General features: G+C 35.2%; 1 protein-coding gene across 1 annotated transcript in view; it reads right to left on the bottom strand.

Moving 5' to 3' along the window:
* Window positions 1-26799, bottom strand: part of KIAA0586 (KIAA0586 ortholog) — a 105973-nt gene that overhangs the window by 7482 nt on the left and 71692 nt on the right. The window contains exons 28-30 of the mRNA XM_060142018.1: window positions 25552-25706; window positions 21875-21983; window positions 572-637 (exon numbers count right to left, since the gene is read on the bottom strand). Of these exons, the coding sequence (XP_059998001.1) occupies window positions 572-637; window positions 21875-21983; window positions 25552-25706 (330 nt within the window). The remainder of the gene's footprint in view (window positions 1-571; window positions 638-21874; window positions 21984-25551; window positions 25707-26799) is intronic.

Genomic DNA, 26799 nt, shown 5'->3' on the forward strand with positions numbered 1-26799 from the left:
TAGAAATAAACACCCTATTACATTTTTTAAGTTTACTATTGCTTCTGTTTTTTAAGTGAGTTGACAAATGCTTATTTTAAAATTTATAATTTAAGATAAAAATACAGCAGTTCCTATAGGAAGAATAAATGTATTGGCACCTGTAAAAACAAGTCCAAATCTTTTTTTCTCTAAAAACGTGAAAGATTTGTTTCTTCTTATGCCAGGTTCCAGCTGCTTCACTTTGTTTAAAACTGACTTCAAAGTTCAAACAGTGTCCTGTCCCAACAAATAACCTCCCCCAGATGGAATTATCTCGAGTACTAGCCTCAGTGCTCTGAATACCACACCTGCAGCCTTTTAATTCAACATTTTATAAACTTTCCAAAAGGAAATGATAGATTTTTTTTTGTCTCCTAACTTTTGGAGAGTTGAGTTTAGTGCATGAAGGGAGTTCTATACCTGGGGTAAGTTTATAGATATTTTAAAAGAATAAAAAATTGGAATTATTTTCTCTACTGTGTTGATTATTATGAGAGAAAGAAAGAAGGAAATGAAAAAAATCTGGAACTTTTAAAGTAAAAAATCTTACCTGTAAATACGGATGCTAGGTACAGATTGGGCTCAATTTGTGTCTGATCCATATCACCTGGTGAAGCTACAGTTAAAAATTTTTTTTCATAAGAAAATCAGTTAAGCATAGAAATAATCATGATTCATTCCTGCTATTAAAAAAAAAAAAAAACCCACAAACCAAATGCACTCCCACAGTTACTTTCATAAAACCAGGCAAACAGAAGCCTGACCTTGTGGCCTTAATATAAAGAAGGAAGTTAAACAGCTGAATTTTAATGACCGCCAATAGAATAATACTTTACCTAATAGATGATTATCTTTATGCATCGAAGATTAGGGAAAGGGGGAAACTAAGGATCAAGAAAGAATTTGCTAATTATTTGTATTTAATAAGAGAAACTCATGGGCCATTTCTTCCAGGGCTAAAAGTTTTCACAGATTCTCTTACTTAAGGATTTAATCATTATAAAAAAAAGTTTAGAATTTCCCTTCTCCCTAGGCCAGCCTGGGGCATATTGCCCAACACAATCCATGTGAAAAAACCAGTAAAGTTGTCAGGGAGCACAGAAGAACACTACCCTGTTAAACCAAAGCCAAATTTTAATATTAAGATGAAATAGGCTGGGGAAAAACTCTTTTTATAGCTAGAGAATTATAAAGCCGAGAAAAGTTAAATAACTGAAGAGAGAAACCTGTGGTACATATAGTTCTCAGGCCAAAAAGATATACTGGGTGCCTAAGGCATATGCCCCAGTTGATGGCATGCTGTTAACCTCTGCTCTGAAATATAGTCAGTTACTGTTAATAACCACTGTTATTCAGAATGATTCAGGAAAAATTTACAGTATGGTATAATCAGTATTTTCTGATTTTCTCTAAGATAAAAATCAGTAATCTCTCAAACTTCCTTTATTTCACGAAAATTTCAGGTGGATTTAAAAGAAGATAATTAAATGAAAGTGATTTTAAGCATTACATAGTTCACTAAGCCAAGCAATATATTCCCACTGGTGACAAACATTCATGTTAAACTACTGTAGTTACGCTGTAGGAAACACATATTGAAATGTTAAAAAATTAAATGCATAACAGTTTGTACCTCTTAATCCCTTACACCTATATTGCCCCTCCCCTCTCCCCAATGGTAACCACCAGTTTGTTCTCTGTATCTGTGAGTCTGTTTCTTTTTTGTTATATTCACAAGTTTGTTGTATTTTTTAGACTCCACATATAAGTCATATCATACAGTATTTGTCTTTCTCTGTCTGACCTATTTCACTTAGCATAATGCCCTCCAAGTCCATCCATGTGGTTGCAAATGGCAAAATTTCATTCTTTTTTATGGCTGAGTAGTATTCCACTCTGTGTGTGTGTGTGTGTGTGTGTGTGTGTGTGTGTGTGTGTGTGTGTGTACACACCACATCTTTTTTATCCATTCATCTGCTGAGGTACAAACTATTATGTATAAAATAAGCTACAATGGTATATTTTACAACACAAGGAATATAGCCAATATTTTATAACTATAAATACAGTATTACCTTTAAAAATTGTAAATCACTATATTATACACCTGTAACATATAATATTGTATGTCAACTATACTTCAATAAAAAACTTAAAGGCAATACAGATCAATGAAGAAAAATTAAAGCTTAAAAAGTATAGTTTTAGAAGAAAATATAATTTTATAAGGGTAAATTTGTAGGCGAATACAAATTACTTATACACTGATAATCTGAAAATTGACCCAAATTGAGCATCTGATTTTGATAGTTTCTAAAAAAAAAATCTTTAAATACATTTTTTAAATCTTTAAAAGCATTAAAAGTGCTTACTATGATGTTACTATTAGACACTATCTACATTCACTTCCCCCTCTGCCTTTAAGTTTCTGAGTGTTAGCAGTGAGAGAAGTCACTGCTAGGCACCTTACAGATTCTATATAGCACCTACAGTACAAACATGGAAGCAGAGGTATCAGTACCACCGCAGAGGCCCCCTCCACTGAAGAACCATTTGTTTGTAGCAAGTAAATTAAACAGCAGTCTTCTCTGAGGTGGTTGCCTGGAAGCCCAGAATTCAAACCAATCTATTGTATTATAGTAAGAAATAAGCAACAGCATCCCTTTCAGACTAAACAAAATTGGGTGGAAACTAAGAAAAAGAAAACCTACCTTAGGTCTAGCTAGGGTTCAATTAAAAAAATTTTTTTAAATACCTTTTATGTGTCCATCATTATTATACTAGGTGCTGTGAAGGCCACAAAGAGTAAGACATTTTGTCTCAATCCTCCTTAACTGGAGGACTTCCCCGGTGGCACAGTGGTTAAAGAATCCACCTGCCAATGCAGGGGACACGAGTTCAATCCCGGGTCCGGGAAGATCCCACATGCCATGGAGCAACTAAGCCCGTGCACCACAACTACTGAGCCTGCGCTCTAGAGCCCGCAAGCCACAACTACTAAGCCCATGCACAGCAACTACTGAAGTTCACATGCTCTAGGGCCCGTGTGCTGCAACTACTGAGCCTGAGTGCTGCAACTACTGAATCCCGTGCACCTAGAGCCTGTGCTCTGCAACAAGAGAAGCCACCGCAATGAGAAGCCTGCACACCACAACAAAGAGTAGCTCCCGCTCACCACAACTAGAGAAAGTGTGCGTGCGGCAACGAAGACCCAATGCAGCCAAAGGAAAAAATAAAAATAAAAAGTTAATAAAGAAGGTGCTAAATAGTGTACCCAGATACTTTGGAAAAAAGAGCTGTGATACCTTTTTCAAACCAGTGATTTTCAACAGAGGGTTGGGGTAGGAGAAGTGAAAGTCTGAATCACTTCTGGGGCTTTCTCAAACCAACAAGGGCTCCCTTCTATTCTGACAGGCTCACACTCCAATGGGGATGTATCCCCCAGAGGGAGTTGCTGCTACAATGGAACACTCTTCTAAATTCATAATAACTAAATGGGAATTTTATACACTCCATTTTTTTTCAATAAAAAATGGAGAATGTTTTCTCTAATATTCAGGTCCTTTGCTTAATAAAAACATTTTCTTGAAACTTTCAAAAGCAGCTTATTTTTGCTTTATTAAAAAATGAATTTTAACTAAAAAAAATAACAACTATTTCATTAGTCCAAACCAAGTAAATGTTAGTCATCTCTTTACAGCCAACAAAAAGTTAAATTATTAGTAAAACTGTCTAAATTAAAATAACATACAAAATCTGTTATTTTTTTTAAAGGAATGTCTCCAATAAACCACTTCATAGGCTGAAGTAAAATTACTGCAATGCCAGATTTCCTTAAAGGACAAGAAAATAAATGGTTCCCTCCATTATCTTTCTTCATTTTCCCTAAGATGCCTACTTCAGTTCTTTGTATATAATTGTTCAAGAAATATCCAGCTGACCAATGTTTCTGAAAACTTTATATGGAATGGATATAATACTCTATGATCTTTTATAGATCATTTTCTAGAAAAAATTGCTTTTTTTCTGTTCTTTCTATACTGTGGTATGCAAGATAAAAAAATTTTTTGGCAAGTAAATAACAACCAGACACTCTTATTAGAGAGACAGCTGTAAGCTCAAGGCTAAAAGCACAGACTTAGAATTTAAGCTACCTGAATGCAAATCACAGTGCCAACCACTGTGAGACCTGGGAGAAATACCACACTCCCTGAAGTATCACCACTTTGTGCTTGTATTTCCTCTTCTAGCTCATAGGTTTCTTATGATCATTAACCGGAACGATATATATAAATAACTTAGAGCAGTGCCTACAGAGGCACTCAATAAATGGTAGTTGTATTATTATTTAACCTATGATTATTTTCTAACTTTTCCCAATTGACAAAAAAATTGATCTCATTAAGGCAATCTTTTCAAAATATATTTTGACAGGGAGACTTTTGGTTTAAGATCACATATTACAGCAGTAGAACTATAAGGGATCTCAGAGATGATCTTATCCTTACTAATAAGGAAATCGTGATTCAGGAAGTTTCACTGACAAAGAAATCAATGTCACAAATTAGTAGTAGGAACTAAAAACCCATAGTAAACAGTTCTTTCCCCACCACCCAACATTTTCATACTCTTCTACCAAGATGTATCTTCAGATATTGAGACCTGTAAAAATAATCAGAAATTATCTGTTCTACTTTTTAAAAATTGTCAAGGAAGGAAATATATAGTATGTTGAAGAGCATAGCCTTTGATTTCAGAATTGGACTTGGTGTGACTCCTAGCTCTATCATTTATTAGCTGTGTAACCTTGGGCAAAATATGTAACCTCTCTGAGTCTCAGGTTCCTCAAATATGAAATGAGACGACTATTACCTACCTAATTGGACTGATTAAGGATCTTAGCAGAGTACATCACATAAAGGAAGTAAACATAAATGGAAGCTATTACATATTGTCATTGCTGTTACTATAATCATAAACAAAACTCTCCTGTACCAAAACTGGGGGAGAATCTTTATCTCTACAATGATTTCTCCTAATGGTTAAAAAAAAAAAAAAAGGCCACCATGTCAATATCAAAGTTGACTATTCTCATTTTTTCCTGTAGCTGCCTCATAATTGTCACTTGCTGGTGACAGGGTTTACTGGAAGTGTGAATACTGTGCTCTGCAGGTGAGGATTAAGGTAGCAAACACAACTTCCACCATGGCCAATGTGCTTTGAAAACTGCTTATCAAGTTTGTTGGTTCTTACACTTCCTCATCCTGCTGTTCAAAATTGAGCAAACATAATACTCATTGGTATTTAAGTGAAAGAATGAGAAGAGAAAATTTCTAAATATTTTATCTATAAATTTCTATTAACATTTCTGTGGAAATTCTGAGTGGATAATATTGACTAAAAATTGAGTCATAAATTACCTATGAATATAATTTAGCCTTTTACCTTTATCACAAAAGGCAAATGTGTTAACCTTTATTTAAATGTTTAAAAGTACCACAAAATAAAAACAAATGATCTTAGATTTGGAAATAGAATCCAAGGTGGGAAAGCAGGGATACTGCTGAAAAAGCTTTAAATGAGGCCACACCAACGGTACCGGGATTGTACCACTTGTACACTATGCTTCTTCCAAACACTCACCGTATTTCAGTACTTTAACTTATTTTAAATGGTCATTCAAAATCTTGTAGCTATATGGTGCCAATTTGAAAGTAACCATGTTGTATTTCAAAAAGTGGTATTTAAAAGGATAGGAATCTGGGCTTTATGTTCTACTCTTGTATTTAAAAAATTTTTATTTTTGGTTGAAAATTTATCTTCTGCTCTGTAATACTATCTTTAGTAAGAATCACTAGTATAGCAATACTTAAAGCTGTAAATCATTATATTATTGTTTTAAACAAATTCTTTATGTATTTAAGAAAACCATGTAGTACTACAGGACTGTTAACTGCAAAACAAGGATATAAAGATGAAGGCCTCCAAAACATGAATTTTTTTAACCCAAAAACAAGAGTTTTTAAATGAGTGACATCCAGAATTTGAAACAAATCTAATAAGGAGAAATCTAAAATTAGTAACATTCAGAATAGCTGGTGCTTTTATACTAATTTGAGTTCACTGAAGGAACAAAAAAGGGAATATTATTAAAGTAGTTAAATATATATAGAAGAAGTTAACACTTTTGAAACAAATAAGTTACTCATTGGCTGCATATCTAATAGGTATACAACTCTTGTCAATAATAGGATTTTCAGAAATAGTATCTTGGCAGCATAAAAGCTTATATTCAAATGCCAGGAAACTGATTGGTAATTCAGAAAATAGATGACCCACCTAACCTGAATGCAGACATGATTTATTTGAATAATGTACACTCAATTATTAAGGCTCATTAAAAACCATTTAAGTGCTTGAATGTATTGCTGTGTAGTGTAATGACAAAGAGAGTTCCTGCCTTTCAGGGGCAGGAATGTCTAGAGAGACATTCCAGCATTAAAATGTGGTTGAGAACGGAGAGACGATGTTTTAGTAGACAACTTTATCTACAGGGTGCTTCCTGTTGGTTGAACAGCCTATGACACAGCTACTAAAACAAATTCCTCTCAGATAATCCTTTATAAAAACATGCCATAATGGTTTGAAAACTAAAAGAATCTTAAAAATTACAATAGGTTTGCCTTGTGAAAGAAGCCATACATTCTGTATGATTTCATTTATTTAAAGTACAAAAACAAGAGAACTAATCTATGCTGCTAGAAGTGAGAATAGTGGTTATCCTTTCGGAGGTGGAAGCTGTGTCTGAAAGGGAAAGTGAGGGGCTTTGGGGGTGCTGGCAATATTCTGTTTCTTGAGCTACGTATGGGTTTTACAAGTGTGCTCAGTTTTTGAAAATTCTTTCAGCTGTACACTTATGTGTACTTTTCTGTATGTATATTATACTTCCAGAAAAACTTGAGGTTGAAAAAAAACCCAATAGGTTAGTTTCATCAATTAAAAGATGATTCCCTTAGGGGCTTCCCTGGTGGCGCAGTGGTTGGGAGTCCGCCTGCCGATGCAGGGGACAAGGGCTCGTGCCCACATGCTGTGGAGCGGCTAAGCCCGTGAGCCATGGCCGCTGAGCCTGCGTGTCCGGAGCCTGTGCTCGTCAGTGGGAGAGGCCACAACAGTGAGAGGCCCGTGTATCACACACACACACACAAAAGATGATTCCCATATAGTTTTAAACTGCTTTTCCAATGAATGAAAATGCCAAATAACTAACAGTACTAGGTAGGCTTTCACATCAAGTTAACATCAGCAGCAGGCCACACTGCTGACTAAAGACAAATTCCTTCCTATTTCTTTTCTTAAAATCTTGAAAAACCTGTAAGCTGAAATTATTCAGAAGCAGAAGGTGAGTTTTTGCTTTTGTCGCTGTTGCTTTAGTTTGACTCTCACAAGTCTAGTTTGACTTACTACTTAGGATGCTTGATGTTCACAACAATCACCTACTCAATTTACTTGAAAGCACAAACCAATCTCAGTTTAACTAATCTTGAAGGCATTTCTAAAAGCATTTCTAAAATATTAATACATTCTGGGACTTCCCTGGTGGTGCAGGGGATAAGACTCTGCGCTCCCAATGCAGGGGGCCCGGGTTCAATCCCTGGTCAGGGAACTAGATCCCACATGTATGCCGCAGCTAAGAGTTCACATGCCACAACTAAGGAGCTGGCAAGCCACAACTAAGGAGCCTGCCTGCCGCAACTAAGACCCGGTGCAACCAAATAAATAAATATTTAAAAAAATATTAAAACATCCTGTAAAAGCCACTTAATTCCTTATTTTGGATACAAAAAAAATCCTTGCTGCTTCAGTTTATGTCTATAAAGCAATGATATCATAACTACATTTAAACTCAACTATAACTCTTACTCAATAGTAATTCATATAACTTTAATTACGTGAGGCCACAGACTGTTATAGAACGTCACTATTACCACATTCTTATAAATGATATTTGATAGCTAACAAAGCTGAAGGCAAAGTAGGTCCCTAATATAGTTACTTAACCGTTTGAATCTAAGAGCTTCTATAATTTACACACAGAAAATCCATTTTCTGAGATGGAAATTCTAATATGAAAACCTCTCTCAAGTTCTGGCCTGTGACTATAGCTAAAAATACAGTGTATTATTTGTGTAGTCTTTACAGTGGATTTTGCCATATCCAGTCATTCCTAACTAAATTTGGAAACAAAAATTAAATGTGACATAGTGACCAGTTCATGTCCCTCAAGGCCAGACCTGGTAACTTTTGAAAAAGAATGAAAGAATGAAAAATGAGCTTTCAAATACAGGAAGCCACTAGAAAATAAGAACAACACTATTCCATATCCTAAAATTAGAGCTTTAAAGACTTTCTGTTGACTAGTAAGTTTCGGGGTGAGGGGGCAGGCAGGCAAGGGGGAATTTCTGCTCAGTGTACACACGACACCAAGGGGAATAAGGGCCAGTCCAAGTTCTATGTTACCATTACTCTGGGTAATAGTTCCAAGCTGTGAGGCACAGCTGTATGGGCCCTGCCAGCAAGGCCATCGCAGCATGCTTTGATAGCATGGGGCCCTGAAGTGTCAGGATATAGAGAAGGCAGCAGTTGTTGGCTGTGAAAACAGTCTGATACAAACCAGATGGGAACTTACTAGATGGGCAACACAAAGGAAAACAATTGGCTCATTCAACAAAGTCAAGCCCCTGCCCCAGAGAATTCACAGAAGACAATAACAGTCACCCAGAGTTGATGCAAACAAGAAACGGCCATGTGGTTACAGTTTAAAGAATTGTTTTTCCTCAGACTAAACGAAGTTTTGCTTTCTAATTCTTGTATTCATTAACTGTAGTTTGGTGTACAGGGCTTTTTGCCAAAGAAAAACATTTCATTTATACAATATATATTTTTGTGACACCAAGAGAAATATATGGCGGCATAGAAATTTTATGCTGCTTCCTGTAAAGTGTTATGAACATAGGTTAAGCTATTTCAAGAAATTGGCAAATTTAGAAAATGATTTATCAGGCTGACACAGTAATTAGAAAATAGCCAACATAATATTTCCATGACTTCCTAAGTCTGATTTGTTTTAACGTAGGCAGAATAACACAAAGGCAGTAATCACAGACTTTCGGAACTACACTTCTACCTACGTGATTTTTTTCTGACTTTATTAGATGGGACAGTATTATTGCAATTATATTCACAGGAAAAAAGTGCCAGTGTTCTCCATAACCTTACTACCTGAGTCTCATCACACTAAAAAGTTCCTGTCCATCTTAAGTTGACAATATAACAGAGATTAACAATTAGATTCTAAGATAATTTTTGGCAATAACATTTCACTTAAAGACTTTGTATGTATATATTCCACAACAGAGCTGTTTGTTCTGCTATTTTAAAAGATAGTAAATAGCATTCTAGCTCAAAATGATTCACAGGTAACTGCATCTTTTTCCATTGGAAATCCCAGCACAACCTGGGCCTCTGCATTTACTACTAATTTAAAAACACACCCAAGGGACTTCCCTGGTGGTCCGGCAGTTAAGACTCCGCACTTCCAATGCAGGGGGCCCGGGTTTGATCCCTGGTCAGGGAACTCGATCCTGCATGCCACAACTAAGAGTCCACATGCTGCAACTAAAACGCGGCACAGCCAAATAAATAAATAAGTAAATATTTAGGGGAAAAAAACCACACACACCCCAAGAAAGCCTTATATTTGTAATCACTATTCTTAGGTGATGAATAAGGAGCCCATCAAAGAAACTCTGAAAATAAGAGCATTTTTCATGTACGTATTTGAACATATTTTATAATTAAGTAAACTGTTTTGTTTCGTACTTTCATAATAAACACATTGGTTTCTTAAAAGAGAAGACATGTATCTGTGGAACTGTGAAAATTACTGTAGTACTTGAGACACAACTCAGGTTTCCCAATTTGCATTTGCTGCACTATCCAGATTATTTTCATTGACTCTTCCCACCCTAAAAACTGAGGCTGAACACGTGAACACACCCTTCCTCAGTCTTCCTAATCTTAATAAATGGCACTATCATTTGCCCAGTAAGTTTCAGACCAGAAATCTAGGAGTAATTAATCCTTGACTCTGCTTTCAATTACATTCCACATCGAATCTGCTTTAATAAGTAATTTTTGAAATAATGTTATTCCTCAGCTTTATCAGGTATATGCCATCAGTACACAGCCTGAACCTGACCACTGTGACACCTCCACTAGGGCACAAGCCACCATCACCTCTCATGTGTAATACTGCAACGGTCTTCCAGTTGATCTCCCTGCTTCCATGACTGTCTCCCTATGGTCTGTTCTCCACCTAGAAGCCAGGGGGAACCTTTTAAAAATGTAAATTAGAGTTTGTCATTCCCCAGCTCAAATCCTCCATAGGCTTTTCATCACACTCAGAATGAAATCCAAATTCCTTCCCAGAGTCTGCAGGGCTCGACAGGATCTGCCTACATCTCCTATCTCATTTCCTACCACAGCTCCCTTGCACACTCCCCTCCAGCCACACTGGCCTTCTTGCTGTTCCTTGGGCACAACAAGTTCATTCCCACCTTAAAACCTTCATTCTTCCTACTTTTTCTAGATGAAATACTCTTCCCCAAATGTCTGCAAGTTTTCTCCTTCCCTTCATTCTATATGGAAATGCCATTCCTACAGAGAGGACTTCCCTAACCACATGATCTAAAGGAACAAACCACTTACTTTGCTTCCTTCACTATTCATCCCTGCTTTATGTTTTTTTAAATTGATACTAGTAGAAATATTAATACAAATTGACATAGACATTATTTTTAAAATAAATAAAGCAATACCTTTTAAAAATGTTTTGCTTTTTATTTGGAAAGAATTTCATACTTAAGAGAAAAATTACAAGAATAGTATAAAGAACACCTTTTTTCACTTACCCAGATTCACAATTGTTAACTTCTTCCCCATGTTTTAGATTGGTGTGATATTTCCCTGTAACTACATTCAGGTTATGTACTCAGATATCCCATCCGGAGGCATACAGTATTCATTTGTTCCTCTATGGCGATACTAATTTTGATCATCGATTCTGGGTACTGTCCTATGTTTTCCCTTTATACTAAATGAACCAATCTATGAGGAGATACTTTAAGACCATGCAAATATCCTGCTCTTTATTAAAATTTCCCTCTACATTTAGCATTCATTGATGACCTCTGCCCCATCTAATCTTTACTAGGATGGTTACAAAATGCTGACTTTCCAACATTAGTAGTCACTCCACATTTGCCCGTTGACACCTGGCATTCTTCTGTAAACCTTTTATGTTTTTTCACAACACTTAACATCATCTGAAATTGCTGTAAATTAATTTACTTTTTTCTATGATGTACACAAGTATGTAAGCTCTGTGAAAGCAAGGATTTCAACTAGTATGTTCACCACAGTATCCCCAAGGTTTGGAACAGCACCCAGCACATAGCAACTACTCAAGAATGAATAGAAAAAGGAAGAAAACTGTTAACAAGGCCCTTGCACTAGATGGGAGAATAAGACTACCTAATACATTTGATCCAATAAACATTTACTGGGAACCTACCATTTAGGGTGCTGTGCTAGAGAGCAGGTGGTGCAGAGATGAATGAAACAAGGCCATTGTCTCTAAGAAATTTACTTTTTAGAGAAGGAGAGGCTATAAGAAAATAATCCTACAAGGTATGATGCAAGGGCTAAAAGTGATGTATATACCAAATACTACGGGCCCTTCAGGGACACAAAGTGGACCAAGAATGTTTGTTTCTAGGATGGAAAGATGGTGAAAGAGGGCAAGGGAGGGTACAGTTCCAAGTGAAGACACTGAGAAAGGCATGGCGGAGGGGAGCTTAGGAGATCCTGGTAAGTGTAGTAGGATGAGGGTTGAGAAGAAATAGAATTATGAAATGTGAATGGCCACAACTGACCTGAAGAATCATCAAGCCCAGCCCTCATTCTGTAGATAAGAATGAATGATCCTGCTTATTCCAACCTCATTCCCCTGCACCCCTGCTCTTTCCCCTTCTCCCCCTTCCCTTTCTCCTCTACTATCTCATGTAACCCCACCTTTTCCCTTCTTCCTATTCCCTCCCTTCCTTTCTCTGCACTCTTTCCTTCTCTCAGGATTATATCTTTCTCCCTCTCCCTTTGTCAAGAGTAGAAATGAGATGGGATCAAGGCTGCAGGTGGAAGAGTTACCTTTAAGGAGGTTTTAAAAAGCACAGCTCTTTCTTCAACCCAAAAGGGGAAAAAAATGCAAGGATTAATGTAAAGCCATAAGAAGTTGAAGCTAGAGTAGTTATAAATGAAAGAGTAGAACTTTTGAAACACATTTGAAAGAGTAGAATTTAGAAAAACAAAAGCATATATTAAAAGAGAATTGAGGGCTTCCCTGGTGGCACAGTGGTTGAGAGTCCGCCTGACGATGCAGGGGACACAGGGTCATGCCCCGGTCCAGGAAGATCCCACATGCCGCAGAGCGGCTGGGCCCGTGAGCCATGGCCGCTGAGCCTGCGCATCCAGAGCCTGTGCTCCGCAACGGGAGAGGCCACAACAGTGAGAGGCCCACGTACGGCAAAAAAAAAAAAAAAAAAAAAAAAAAAAAGCCATCTTAGAGAACTTAGTTCCAGCTAATTAGTACCCTACTACTTCTGAATGACATCATATAAGTCCAGGTCTTCATCTCTTCTATTCCTTAAAGGAGATCACTCTATGTACAAAAGGGAAATAAGAGAGTCAATAACTTGAATTCTCCCTAGACCAGCAATGAGAACTGTTTAAAGACAATTCCCTTGGAATCTCTTCTTCTTAAAGACATCATAAACACTGTTCAAAATCAATAAAACTTGCCTAGAAGACTTCATAGTCCTAAGCTTAAATTTTAATTTGTCTCTCCCATCTCTAAACAATGTCTATGATTCTCATTTGTACTTCACTTCTAAATCACTACAGGTTTGCTTTGGTAGAACATGTCTTCAAAAGCTGCCATTAGGCCTGAATTACATGTTTACATATGAATTACATGGTTAAAAATATGCCTTTTACTTCACCAATGTTATTTGTTTTTTGTAGCAAAAGATGATCTTGGGAGATTTTTCCCACTTAAAAAAATGTTTTAATGATTCTGTAATAAAGCTAGTAGTATTAAGCCTACCCAGATGATGTTAGAACTTTGTTTGGAGTGGGGATAGGGAAAAGGCTGAGCCCAAAGGCAAAAATTGAGGGCATTTTATATAAATAAAATCTTATTCTATATAACATCAATAATAATAGTGATAATAGTGGTAAAAAGCAAAATTATTATGGATAAGAAACTTTAAATAAAGTATTAATTTAATAAAATAAAATATGTAAGTACAATAAAACGGTGAAAAATGTTTTTCAAGAACACATGAGGAAGGTTCCTAGGAATGACAGTGAAATTATATCGCCTTTTGCCATTAGAGTTACAGGGTTTTTTCCCTAAGAAATTTAATCATTTTAATACCTTTATGTGTACCCAATACTGCCCCTAATTTTAATCCTTACTTTTAATCAGGATGCAACAGCTCATAAATGATTACTGAGCTCTTGAGTTATCAGTTTCTCTCTTGGATTAAAAAATGAGAGAACTGCTGACAGAACGCAATTCACCAAAACAGTCACTTGCCAGTAGATAGGATTATAGATTGGAAATCATCCTGGTTAATAAGCTTCACTATATTTAATTTTCCAACATGCAAATCAATTTAAAAATTTTGTAAAAGAATTCTAGGTGTTGTTCGTTTGTTTGTTTTTGTTTTGTTTTTTTAACATCTTTATTGGAGTATAATTGCTTTACATTGTTGTTAGTTTCTGCTGTATAACAAAGTGAATCAGCTATACATATACTTATATCCCCATATCCCCTCTCTCTTACGTCTCCCTCCCACCCTCCCTATCCCACTCCTCTAGGTGGTCACAAAGCACCAAGCTGATCTCCCTGTGCTATGCGGCTGCTTCCCACTAGCTATCTATTTTACATTTGGTAGTGTATATATGTCAATGTCACTCTCTCAATTTGTCACAGCTTACCCTTCCCCCTCCCCATGTCCTTAAGTCCTCAAGGTTTAATAAATATAAATTATCTTAAATATATGCACTGAAGAGTAAAAAAATTTGTTGAAAGTCACTTTATCTCCCTAACACTATATGGAACATGTACCATCTCTAGCATTTTCTCACCAATGTCCTTAAAGCTCAGAACCAATATAGATTCAACGACTATCTGTTAAAGAAGAGCTGATTACAACATGGTATTCAAAAAAGGAGAGGTGTCCTGGAGACAGTCACGCTAATAATAGCTAATATTTTCACAGCTCTTAATATGTGTCAAGTCCTATTCTAAGTGCACTACTACCTGTCTTCCACTAGGATATCAACCTTCTGGAAGAGATACCATATTACAGATGAAAAAAGCACAGAAAGGTTAAGTATCTTGCCCAAGGTCACCAGCTAGTGAATAGCTAGCAGAGTTAGGATTTGAACCCAGGCAATCTGACTCCAGAGTACAAGCTGTATGCTGTAGTGCTTCAAATTCTACAGTAGAACAGACATCAGCATGAACATCTGGAGTCATTAAGCAATGTTTCACAAAGGGTGGTCCTTCTTCTTCTGCATCAGAATGACCAGGGGTGCTAGTTTAACACTCAGATTCCCAGGCCCCACCTCAGGCAACCGATCAGAGTCTCACAGTAAAGCCAGGGATCTGCATTTTAAATTAGAAATGCAAGAGATTCTTAAGTCAAAGTTTGAGAGACAATGTATTAGAGACTAACAAACAATCCAGGAGTAGTGCATCCTACAAGTATAAAAATATTACTTCTCTGTTCTAATTCATTCTGAATTGAAATAATCCAGCTTCTCTTTTATTTAGGGTAGAGCTGGGTTAGTAGAATAATCCATTGTTATTGTGGTTGAAATAGTCTATCTAATTTGTATTTTATTTATATAAAACTAAAATCACAAAAAATTTAAATGATTATTCTGTTGATTGGAAGAAAAGCATCTGTAATACACTAACTTGTCAATGTTGTTAGTTTTACTTGGAGGAGGGCAGTGTAGTATGATAGAAATACTACTACACTAGGAGTAAGATCAGATGCTACCACTAATCAGAATTATGACCTTTGGTTCTTGGGAGCAGGGGCATCATCCCCAGTTCAACAGAACCAAAAGTCATAATTCTAATTAGTGGTAGCATCTGATCTTCTTACTCCTAGTTCAGTATTTCATTGATATTAAAATATAAAGATATTATCAAATCTACACTTACCTCTGTGATTATTTTGGAAGGTTAAATTTTGCTCAGTGGCTGTTGAATAAAAAGGCTACTAAGTTTAATGAAGAGTTTAAATCATGTTTTACATCAATTTGGTTTCTAAAAAAAATAGCATAAAAACTTTAAAGTCAGGTTTCAGGAAATCTGGCTAAGAGCAATGAAAGGGTTGCAGAGGTTTCTGGAATACTGGTGAGTCTTCAGAACAATCCTGGTATATGTATTTGGTGAGACAGGTTTAATATCAAAGACTTGAGAAAAATCTACATGCTCCATACACAGTGTATAAATAATTCTACAACAATAAGAAAATTAAATAATTTCCACAATTAAAATACTCTTACATAGAAAAAGAAATCACTTTAGCACCAACAAGCGAAAATGTTATGGAAATCCTTGAATAATTTTCAGTGTCTTTTCAAATAGATTTTCCCTATCAATCCTCTTTGCATTTTGCTTATTTTTAGGGAATAGCCTTAGTTAAGCACATTTATCTCCTAGATTTTATATATATATATATATATATATATATATATGTGTGTGTGTGTGTATATATTTCTATTTTTTAAATCAAAGGTGTAAATCCTTTCTTGTAGGAACAAACAGTTGAAATAATAATCTATGATAAAAATTCATTAATGTGCCAGAAGAGTGTCTTTCCTCATATGGTTTATGCTCCCACCTCCATCCATTCAGAAAATATAAGAAATGTATATACATAAAGACAATCAGCAAGTTGACCTAACACACTTGCTGCCATGTGTTTATTTTTTCAGCACTATAAGAAAAAAGTGACAATTTGACAGTATGATTACCTAAAGATGTTTGTCTTTTTGAATTTCATAGTATTCTAACAAATTATTTCTGAGACTCAGTGTTTTAAAGAAATTATTCTTCTCAAACTACCCCCTTTATTCTTCTTCTTTTTTTTTTTTTTTCTGGTACGCGGGCCTCTCACTGTTGTGGCCTCTCCCGCTGCGGAGCACAGGCTCCGGATGCGCAGGCTCAGCGGCCATGGCTCACGGGCCCAGCTGCTCCGCGGCATATGGGATCCTCCCAGACCGGGGCACGAACCTGCATCCCCTGCACCGGCAGGCGGACTCTCAACCACTGCGCCACCAGGGAAGCCCCCCTTTCTTCTTCATATCCCTTGAGAGCAGATGTTTTGTCCATCTCTCTAGCTCCAAAGCACCTTCTACAGTCCTTTACACAAAAAGGATGCTAAAAACACTGACCTAAAAATAAATGTACAATGGAACATTATTGAGCCATAAACAGGAATGAAGTAATGACATCTGCTACATGAATGAATCCTGAAAACATGTTAAGTTGAAGAAGCTAGACACAAAAACCACATATTGTATGATTCCATTTACATAAAATGTGCTAAATAGGTCAATCCATAGACATAGAAAGTAGACTAGCAGTTGACAGGAACTGGGGGGAGGGGAGAATAGAGAATGAATACTAATGAATATGTGATTTCTTTTTAGAGCAAAGAAAATTTTCTGGAATTTCCATAACTTTTTAAAAATATTAAAAATCACTGAACTGTACACTATAAAAGGGAAAATTTTACGATATCTCAATTTAAAGAAAAGAATGAGTGAATGAATGCTCACACTATTTCTCTTTCATTTAGAGTTAAAAAATACTGCCCACTGACTAACATGTAACCCGATTTAACTTTCTCTACCCTTTAGCATATGCTTGGTTGCCCCTTCCCCTTGCTTAACTAATATGTCCTCAAAGAACGAACAATTTTTATACTACAAAAGAAATCACAAAATCTTTTAGAAAAGTAAAACTGACTTTACATTATTCCACCGTGGCTGTCTGTACCATGTCTACATTCAAAAGTTTCAACTGAAAAATGATTATAAGGAACTATTCTCATTTTTCACCTTTTCTTCTTCCTTGTACCTTTTTACTAAATAACAGCATTAAACGTTGTTTGGTGTCAAAAGCAAATGATGGAATGAATTATCAAATTCAATTCAATGAACACATTGACTGTATTTAAGCACTGTATTTAAGCACAGTGCTATGTTGGGAAACAAGGTCTATTAAATAAATAGGAAAACCTATCTTAATAAATAAACCACAAAACTATCCCATATATCACTTTCTCTGAAACTTTAAATAATCAGTCTGGAGAATACAGCGATGGTAAAGGCAGCTCTTGCCACAAACTGTTAAGTCACACAAATATTTATTAAGTGCTTACTCAATAAAATGGTATAAAACAAGGAAAAGAGCATCAGCTTTGCCCTCAAGTAGATATGGGCTTGAATTCCACACCTTCATTTGCTAAACTGTGTGCGTTGGGAAAATTAGTTAACCTTCATGAATCTTACCCTTTCTCGTATAAATGCCACACTACCTGCGTGGCATGGTATTATGAGGAATAAATGAGATAGCATAAAGTGCCTAGCAAGGCTTCAGTAAATGGAAACTATTGTTAAGATTATGATTATGTTCCGGGCACCAAAGATCTGGAGGGTGGGGTTAAGGATGAATAAGCCATTTTCAATTGGAGGTTCAGTAAGGACTCAGGAAAATGCAGCTGAATTTTGAAGAATAAGAAGTTTCAATTCAATTTGGTAATATTTTGTAGAAGAATTTTCTGTCTATGTTCATGAGAGATATTGGTTTATAATCTTCTTTTCCTGTAATGTCTTTGCCTGGTTTTGGTGTCAGGGTTATGCTGGAAAGAATTCAGTCCTTCTGGCAGTGGCGGCCACTCTCCTCTTCCAGGCCTGCACCAGTGAAGAAGAATCTCTCCGGTCTCCTAATCTTTCTGTTTCTAGAGGTCTGTGGAGAAGGGACTGCAAGTGAGAGTGAACCACTTTTGTATCAGTAGCTACCAATGGCTCTATACAACCACTTTTGTATCAGTAGCTACCAATGGCTCTATGCTTGGCCTTTAGCAATAAATTAAAGAAAAGTCTAGTCAAATACATCTTATCTGTTTGTATGGTGCCTGGTATCTCTTCCTGTAACTGTGCTCTGGCACAGTGACAGGGTTCTTGTGTCTCATATCTCGGGAGGAGTCTGTCTTTCCGTGGACGTCAGGCTACTTAGTTGCTGTACATCATAAGCCCTCTGATGGGTTCAAGAAATGTTATGATTTTAGAGTTTATCTGACATTTTATTACAGTTAGGAGAAGAGACACTCTCCACTTTCCTCCTCCTAGGTGGAAACAGAACGCCCACATTCAGCAACATTTTAAAGTGAATTTCTATTTTATTAATCAATAATAGCATGGATTTGTGAAAGACACATTTATTCAGATTACACCTTTGGATTCATGGACTTTGGGCAGATTTATTACTCTGTGCCCCATCCCTTCCCTATCAGAGATCTACACACATGGCTTTTAAATCACTGTCATACTTTATGAGAAAAAAAATCAATTTAAAAAACTTTTAACTGTGATTTTAAAATTACTAAAATCAATTGTAATTTTGAGCTATTATAATTTAGTTATATTTCAAATACAAAGGCAAAAATTTTCATTTGCACATACGGTTAGAAATGGCTTCTAAATATATATAAGCTTTGAATTTCCTAATTCTCACATATCTAAAGTCACATCACTGTATGTTAAGGTATAAAAGGTGCTACGATGGCTAGGAATTAAACTCAGGACATAATGTCAAAAAAAACCTATTGTGATTTCCCACAAAAATATAACCTGCTTTTGATAAATTAGTGCAATTACATTAGTAATTACTTTTAGCACTTTGATACATATTTTCTGAGCAACATATTTCATCTACAAATAAGAAAACTGAAGAATGCTGTGGTTTTCAAACAACGTTGACAACTAATCTGTCCTAGCATTTAACCATACAACATATGTTCTAATTTTCCCCCATTGATTATAGAATAGCCTATTTGACTTTCTAATTATTCTTTATTATGCGGTTCTTAAAATTTTAAGAGAAAAACTAAAGAAGAAAAATATTTTTAAAAGTGAGCTATTTTAATACATCACTTTATAGAATTTAATTGTTCCTGGGTTCATAACAAATAAATGGATTGAAAACTAGTCTCTCATTTGTACTGAAGAAAGTTAACTGCACAGTGAAAGGGAAAAAAATTTTATTGACTTACTAAATTACTTAAAAAGTTGCTTTCACTATAAAACTGTTAGACACATTAATCAGGACTTAGAATCAGATAAGTGGTATCATGTGCTCAAAAATATACCCAATGAATTAAACACCAAAAGAAACAGATATTATCTTTCAGAATTCAATTCAATTTCTCTCTTTTGTATTAAAATCTGAAAGTAATAATCAAGCGGAGAGGAAGGAGACAAGTACTTTAAAGATCTCCCAGAAGCATAGTGCTAGAACCTATGTCCTACCATACCTTCAGTCAATTTTTAATGGATGATCACTAAACTACTGCTACTGCTAGTAAACGGCTTGATTTCTTTATATACATATATTAAACTACTATGCATTTCAAAGTGAAATACATAATACTTCTTCCTGAAACAGCCATAATTTGGGCTTCAAGTATTCTTAGAAGCATTTATCTTCCAGAAAAGATGTGGTTTTGATTCCCTTGTGATAAGGTGAATTTCCTTCATTATCTTCAAGCCCTTTGTATATGATAGGATTGAATTCCTTCAAGGTCACTCAAAGTTGTGAAAGCCCTAGAGGATTATTTTGGCACTCTGACTCTCTTATTCTTTGAAACATTTGGCAGTGTATCAGAGCTTCATCAGAGAAAAAAATTAAATCCACAAAATTTATAGGGGAAAAAGTCATAACTGACTATATTTGCCAAGGGTATTGTATTCATTCAAAAAATATTTAGTATGGAGATATGTATCAATTATAGAGTGAAACACTTGGCTCCTATTTAAAATGTTTTATCTATAGCCCACTGGGTATTTATTTATCTTGGTTAAAACTGACATAGGCCTGCGGCTCTCCTAGCTTCTGTATTGCATGTAAAATTAAATGAAAATAATTTTTACACATATTAAATCCAACTGTTCTAGATTCTTTCTAAATAAAACTTCCTCCTACTAGCTAACACATTGGTTTCTTTTATTTTTATTATGATTTTTACTGACATTAAATGTTAACTGCACACTATTATTTAATGACGTTGTAAGTCAACAAAAATTTAAATATTGCCATCTTGTGGTCAGACATTCATATATGTGAAACTGAAAACAATGCCACTTTCCTAAAGAGAGGTATTTACCCTTAAAATCTTACCAAAGATATTTTCCTATCAGGTGAGAAAAATGATCACACAACATCCTCCAAGGAGACAAAATTCATTTATAATTTTAAGAAATTATAATTTAAAAAAAAAACTAAATTAAATATACAGTCATTCATCATGAATAGTAACAGAATTCAGTAGAAGGACATCAAGTCAGTCCTGATATTATCTTAGAAATATTCATTTGCTTATATCTATATACTGTCATGATTAATTTTTAAACACAATGAGGAAAGTGTTACAGGTAATTTTCCACAGGATTTTAAGATATAACACTAACACTACTATACCACTGTTAGGTTTTAAAAAGTGGTCAGGAGGGGAAAGTTCTGAAAAGCTGGAGCAAGAAAGGAACAGAAAACAAGCAGAAAAGTAAAAACCTAAACCTCATATAACATAATCTTAAGCACTTCCTCATTTAGGTCCTCCCCAAACTGCCCAACAGTTACATTTGTAATTATATTGGCATTCAATATATGAGATTAAAAAAACACAATTACAAAAGTGAAGAGAAACATTCCACTGCTCAAAATACTCCTAATACTTCTACCTGGACTGTAGACAGAAAGTTTTTAAACAGAAGACATCTTAATTTCTACTGCCAAATTTCAGAATTTAGGTTATATAAAATTTAAATGACAAAGAAGCAAGAAGGCAAACTAAGCACAAGGCCAACAGCTTTGCAGAAACACAAAGACAACATCAAATGCCGGGATGCTGACTGCAGAATCATTTAGCCACACAATTTTGGTAATCAAGCAGTACAGAAAAGTTCATTCATATGACAGCATCTAACATGAGTTCTTTGTTTTCTAACTTGTACCTGTTGATCAAATCGCCACACAACATAAATAGCCTTTACAAAGCTCCTTAACAACCATAACCATTGCCTTTATATTATAATTTAAAACAGACAACTATGATACAGATACAGACTTATACATAGATAAAAAGACACTGACATTCAATTGTACAAGAACCAAAAGGTAAGATTAAAATAAAAATACTACCTAAGAGTTTTTAAAATCCATTAGAAATAGTGTTTATTGGTAAAGAGAACTAACAAATATACTCAAATACAATACCAGATTCTTTATCCCAAAGGGCTAAATCAAAGAAAACAAAAAAAACTCCTAGAGAATAAGAATAAAACTTATATAAAAGAATTCTCATTATATATGTGTTCAATTCACAACATATATCAAACTCTTATATTATTACAAGGAAACAAATCTTACCTTGTTGCTGTGAAAGTGAAATATCACATTTATTTCTTACACGTATTAAACGACTTTGAACTGGCTTGTGTTCAACTTGCTTAACATCTTGGTCTTGTTTTTGTTGGTACTGAAGAATTTAAGACATGAAGTCATAATATTATTTTTTAAGTTACTTTAAAAAGATCTGAGCAATTAAATTATTTAGGTGTTTATTATATAAAATTTGGATATCATGCATGCTTTCTAACTACCAAATGGGTGATGGAGTACATATTACTAAAGAAAAGATATTGCAAATAAAATCTTTCAAAAGATTCGGGTAATATACACAGATTTCAGATATTCAAATCATTTCTATTTTTCCTAGAGAATTCAGAGCTACTTATAAACCAACTATTCTAGATACATACATGATGGATTTAGACAGGATAAAAACTTAATTTGACTGTAAGCACTTCCATATAACCATTTTTGCATAAAATGAAAATCTGCATAATGTACTGCAATTTTCAAAGAGCTTTTATATATAATAACATCACTGAATTCTCCCAAGTGTTGAGTAGGTATTGTTACCCTCCTTTGCCATTCAAGAAAAGTACACTCTACCATAAGCCCCATCATCTCTCTTCCTTACTACCACCTAACGAAATTTGAAATTTACAGTAGTCACAAATTCCTTCACAATCACACATTACAAATTGGGATGACTTTAGCCATTTTCTTTCTCCCCTTTCCTGTTTTATGAGCCTAATTATGAATGAGTCTCTGAAAACAACTGTCAGATATAATTTGACAGGAACCTAAAAAGGTATCTCTGAACTCTTAACAACAGATACAAGCAGAGGAGAATCTGAAACACCTGTCCACATGGACTCAAATGTAACCACTCCAGTTCTGGCAGGTACTTATTTATCTACAGATAAAAATGAGTAGCTTTAGTCTGCAATAATAACAACTAGCCTCACCTCTGGTCTTCTAAGTTTAGAGCCATTAGTCATATAGGTTTCTTCCCTGAAGGAAATATTATTTTGGTGTGTATTTCTAAGATGGGTACTATGACTCTTTTGTGCTGCTTCAATTTAGAACCTTCCTACTTCCTCCCTTCCTTAACCACAGGGATTAAGAGCTGAGTATTGTGGAGCTAAACTGCTCATGTTCAAATTTGGCTAAGTCATTATGTAGCTTTGACCTTGGGTTAAGTTACTTAACCCCCCAATACCTCTATTTTCTCATTCATCAAATGGGGATGATAATAATAATAACTACCTCAGTAGGTTGTTAAAAGGATCAAATGAGTTAATACATAATGAACTTAGAACAGCCTCTGGCAGAGTAAGCCCTATAAACAAGTGTGTGCTAGTATTAGTACTAGCCATATTTCTCTGTTAATAAAAGAAATCTAACAAATGAATTTTTTTGAAGCCGTTCTTCTGGTAACACCTTGCAGTTTTATTTTAAAACAGGCCAATAATTAAAGGAGAGCAATCTTTCTTTTATTTTTTAGAATATCTTTATTGAGGTATAACTGATAGACAATAATCTGCATGTATTTAAAGTGTTATCATTTGTTAAGTTTTGACATATGTATATACCCATGAAGCCATCATCACAGTCAAGATAATACGATGAACATATCCACCAAGCTCAAAATAACCTGAATTCCCTCCTATAACTATAGATTAGTTTGCATTTTCTAGAATGTCATGTAAGTGGAATCGTAAGGTATGCACTATTTTGGGGGAGTGGGGGTTCTGGCTTTTTCCCCTCAACACAACTTTTGTGAGAATCGTCCATGTCACTGTATGTATCAGTAGTCCATGGCTTTTTTCTTTTTTAATAAATTTATTTATTTATTTTTGGCTGTGTTGGGTCTTTGCCACTGTGTGTGGGCTTTCTCTAGTTGTGTCGAGCAGGGGCTACTCTTCGTTGTGGTGCATGGGCTTCTCATTGCAGTGGCTTCTCTTGTTGCGGAGCACTGGCTCTAGGTGTGCGGGCTTCAGTAGTTGTGGCACACGGGCTCAGTAGTTGTGGCTCGTGGGCTCTAGAGCACAGGCTCAGTAGTTGTGGTGCACGGGCTTAGTTGCTCCATGGCATGTGGGATCTTCCCGGACCAGGGCTCGAACCCGTGTCCCCTACATTAGCAGGCAGACTCTTAACCACTGTGCCACCAGGGAAGTCCATCCGCAGCTTTTTATTGCTAAGTAGTATTCCATCTTATAGATATGCCACAACTTGTACATTCAGCAATTGATGAATATTTATGTTGTTTCCAGTTTGGGGCTACTACCAATAAAGTTGCTATGAACATTCATGTGCAAGCCTTTGCTTAGACATATGTGGTAGTTTCTCTTGGGTAAATAAATACCTAGGAGTGAAATGTCTGGGTCATATGGTAGGTGTACATTTTATCAATACTTTTTAAAGAAATTGCCAAACTCTTTTCCAAAGTGGTTGAATCATTTTACATTCCCAGCCAGCAGCATATGAGAGTTTAAGTGCTCCACACCCTCGCCAAAACTTGGCATGTTAGTCTTTTTAATTTGAGATGTTCTAATGCCTGTGTAGTAGTATTTCCTTGTGGTTTTAATTAGCATTTCCCTAACGATTACCGATGTTGAGAATCTTTTTATGTGCTCACTTGCCATCAGTATATCTTCTTTGGGTAAGGTATCTGTCCAAAGATTTTATCCATTTTTTAATTGGATTGTTTGTTTTCTTAACATCGTATTCTGTGAGTTCCTTATATATCCTGCATATAAGCCTGTTACCAGATAAGTGATTTGCAAATATCTTCTCCCGATCTGTAGCTTGTCTTTTCATTCTTTTAACAGTGTGTTTTGAAGAGCAGATATTCTTGTTTTTGATAAGACCAGTTTATTAATTTTTTTTCTTTCATGGATAGTGTTATTGGTGTCATTTTTGCCTAACCCAAGGTCACAAACAATTTTTCTTTTATTACAGAATTAATTAACAGATATTTATTCATGACTAGTTTTTTCCTGATCTTTGCTTGGTCACAGGTTATTAATACTGAACCCTACATAATAGTGTGTTCCATAAGCAATCTTTATTTTATATACTTTTGGCTTTCACCCTCAACACCATGCAATGCAACACAATACCATACCATGATGACTATTTATTGAATAAATTGATCTACAGTGAGATTACACAGATTAAAAAACTGTATTTAATTTAACATGAGCATTTTTTTTTACACCTTGGAGAGTAATTATCCTATTTTTTCAGTACACAAGATTGCATGGGTCATTGGCTTAACTCAGTATGAAATATCTCATACTTTCACGGTAACACACTTCACAAATTTTAAAAGAATAAATTTTTATTGAGTACCTATTATGCACAAACTACTAAACTAGATATTGCAGGGGAATATAGAGGTGTAAATGATAATAGCTATCTAACTTGGTAATAGGCATTTTTACATACATTATTTTAATCTTTAATTTAAAGATGAGGAAATTAAGGCTTAGGAAAAGGCTAAGTATGTATTCAAGGTCACAGCTAGAGATTGGATGAGCTAAGATCTATAGCCAGGCTTGAGTTAGTGAAAAAAGGAGGCATGATTTGAGGCTGTCTGACTCCAAAGACTGTGCTCTTGACAGTGTTCTATGCTAAGGCAATATTGTTACCATTCTGATTTAAGTAAAGTACAAGTGCTATTAATTGGGTACCTGAGGAAAATCTTCAGCTGCTACTGATAATTTAACATCATCTTCTTGTGTTGTCAGAAGTTTTGTGGGAAGGGCAAGCTGAGGATCTGGCTGCAACTCCAATTCTCCCAAACTCATTGGACCATGACTAGCACATAAATCTTCATAAATATCATCTGTTATCAAGTATGTAAACAAAAAGTTAAATTATTTCTTAGAAAAAGAAAAATTGGCTAAAATTACCAATATTTCTTACCTGCTGAATTAGAAGTACTTCAACAGAAAATACGTGTCACCAAGCCTTCACTGCAATTAAATCCAAAGCTCATAGAGAATGCAAAAAGTACCTATGTTCAAACAAATCTATGGACTATTCTAAGGTTCCAATCAGCAAGCCGTTCACGCAGTCCACACCCAACACTCACTCCTACACACCAACTCCTAACACTCCAGATTACTTTTTTTATCAATAAGAGTCAATAGAATACTTTCCATCTAAAATGTAATCTTAAATCAAGGGGCAATTTCCTGACTAGAAAATGTTGGTATTGCTTAGTTCTGTTCTGGTATTTTTCTTCAAAAGATCAAGCTCCTCTTTTCCTCAACCAAATGGCATCTCAATGAAATCAATAAAAAGAAGACAATAAGAGCAGAGATAAATATTTATCTACTAATATCACTGTACATTTACATTACATTTTATACTCCAAGCACTTTCACATATAATATCTCATTTAACTTGAACCTCACAATCATTCTGTAAGGCAGGAGGATCCGATAGTTTTATAACTGTCTTTCACTGTAAGGCTCAGGGAAGTTAACTGTCAAAATATCAGAGCTAAGAGGTGAAAAGGAACTAAAATCCTCATCTTTCAACTCCTAGTCACTGTTCCTTATTTCACATTCTTGCTAAATTATTTCTAAGAAAATTGTTTTTCCTAATTAATGGTCACCTTTTAAATATAGCACAATGCAGTCTCATTTTAATCAGTAGAAATAGACCTGAAGCACTATACATAAATTGTTTTAAATGAAATGACATTTTAAAGACCCCACAGGTATTTTCTATTTAAAAGCAGTATGTTGACAATTTCTTAGGTTTAGCAAATAAGCACTCTCTGGTTTTTTTATGTTAATCTATATTTTTAGGTGGGTTTTACATAAAGCAGAATACATACACTGACTTTTAAGTTTTACCTTTTCAGAATTTGATCTACACAAAACAATTTCTCAAAATTATTACCTGTTTTATTCTCATTTTATTTATAA

This window comes from Lagenorhynchus albirostris, chromosome 1 (assembly GCF_949774975.1).
Source record: "Lagenorhynchus albirostris chromosome 1, mLagAlb1.1, whole genome shotgun sequence".
NCBI lineage: Eukaryota > Metazoa > Chordata > Mammalia > Artiodactyla > Delphinidae > Lagenorhynchus > Lagenorhynchus albirostris.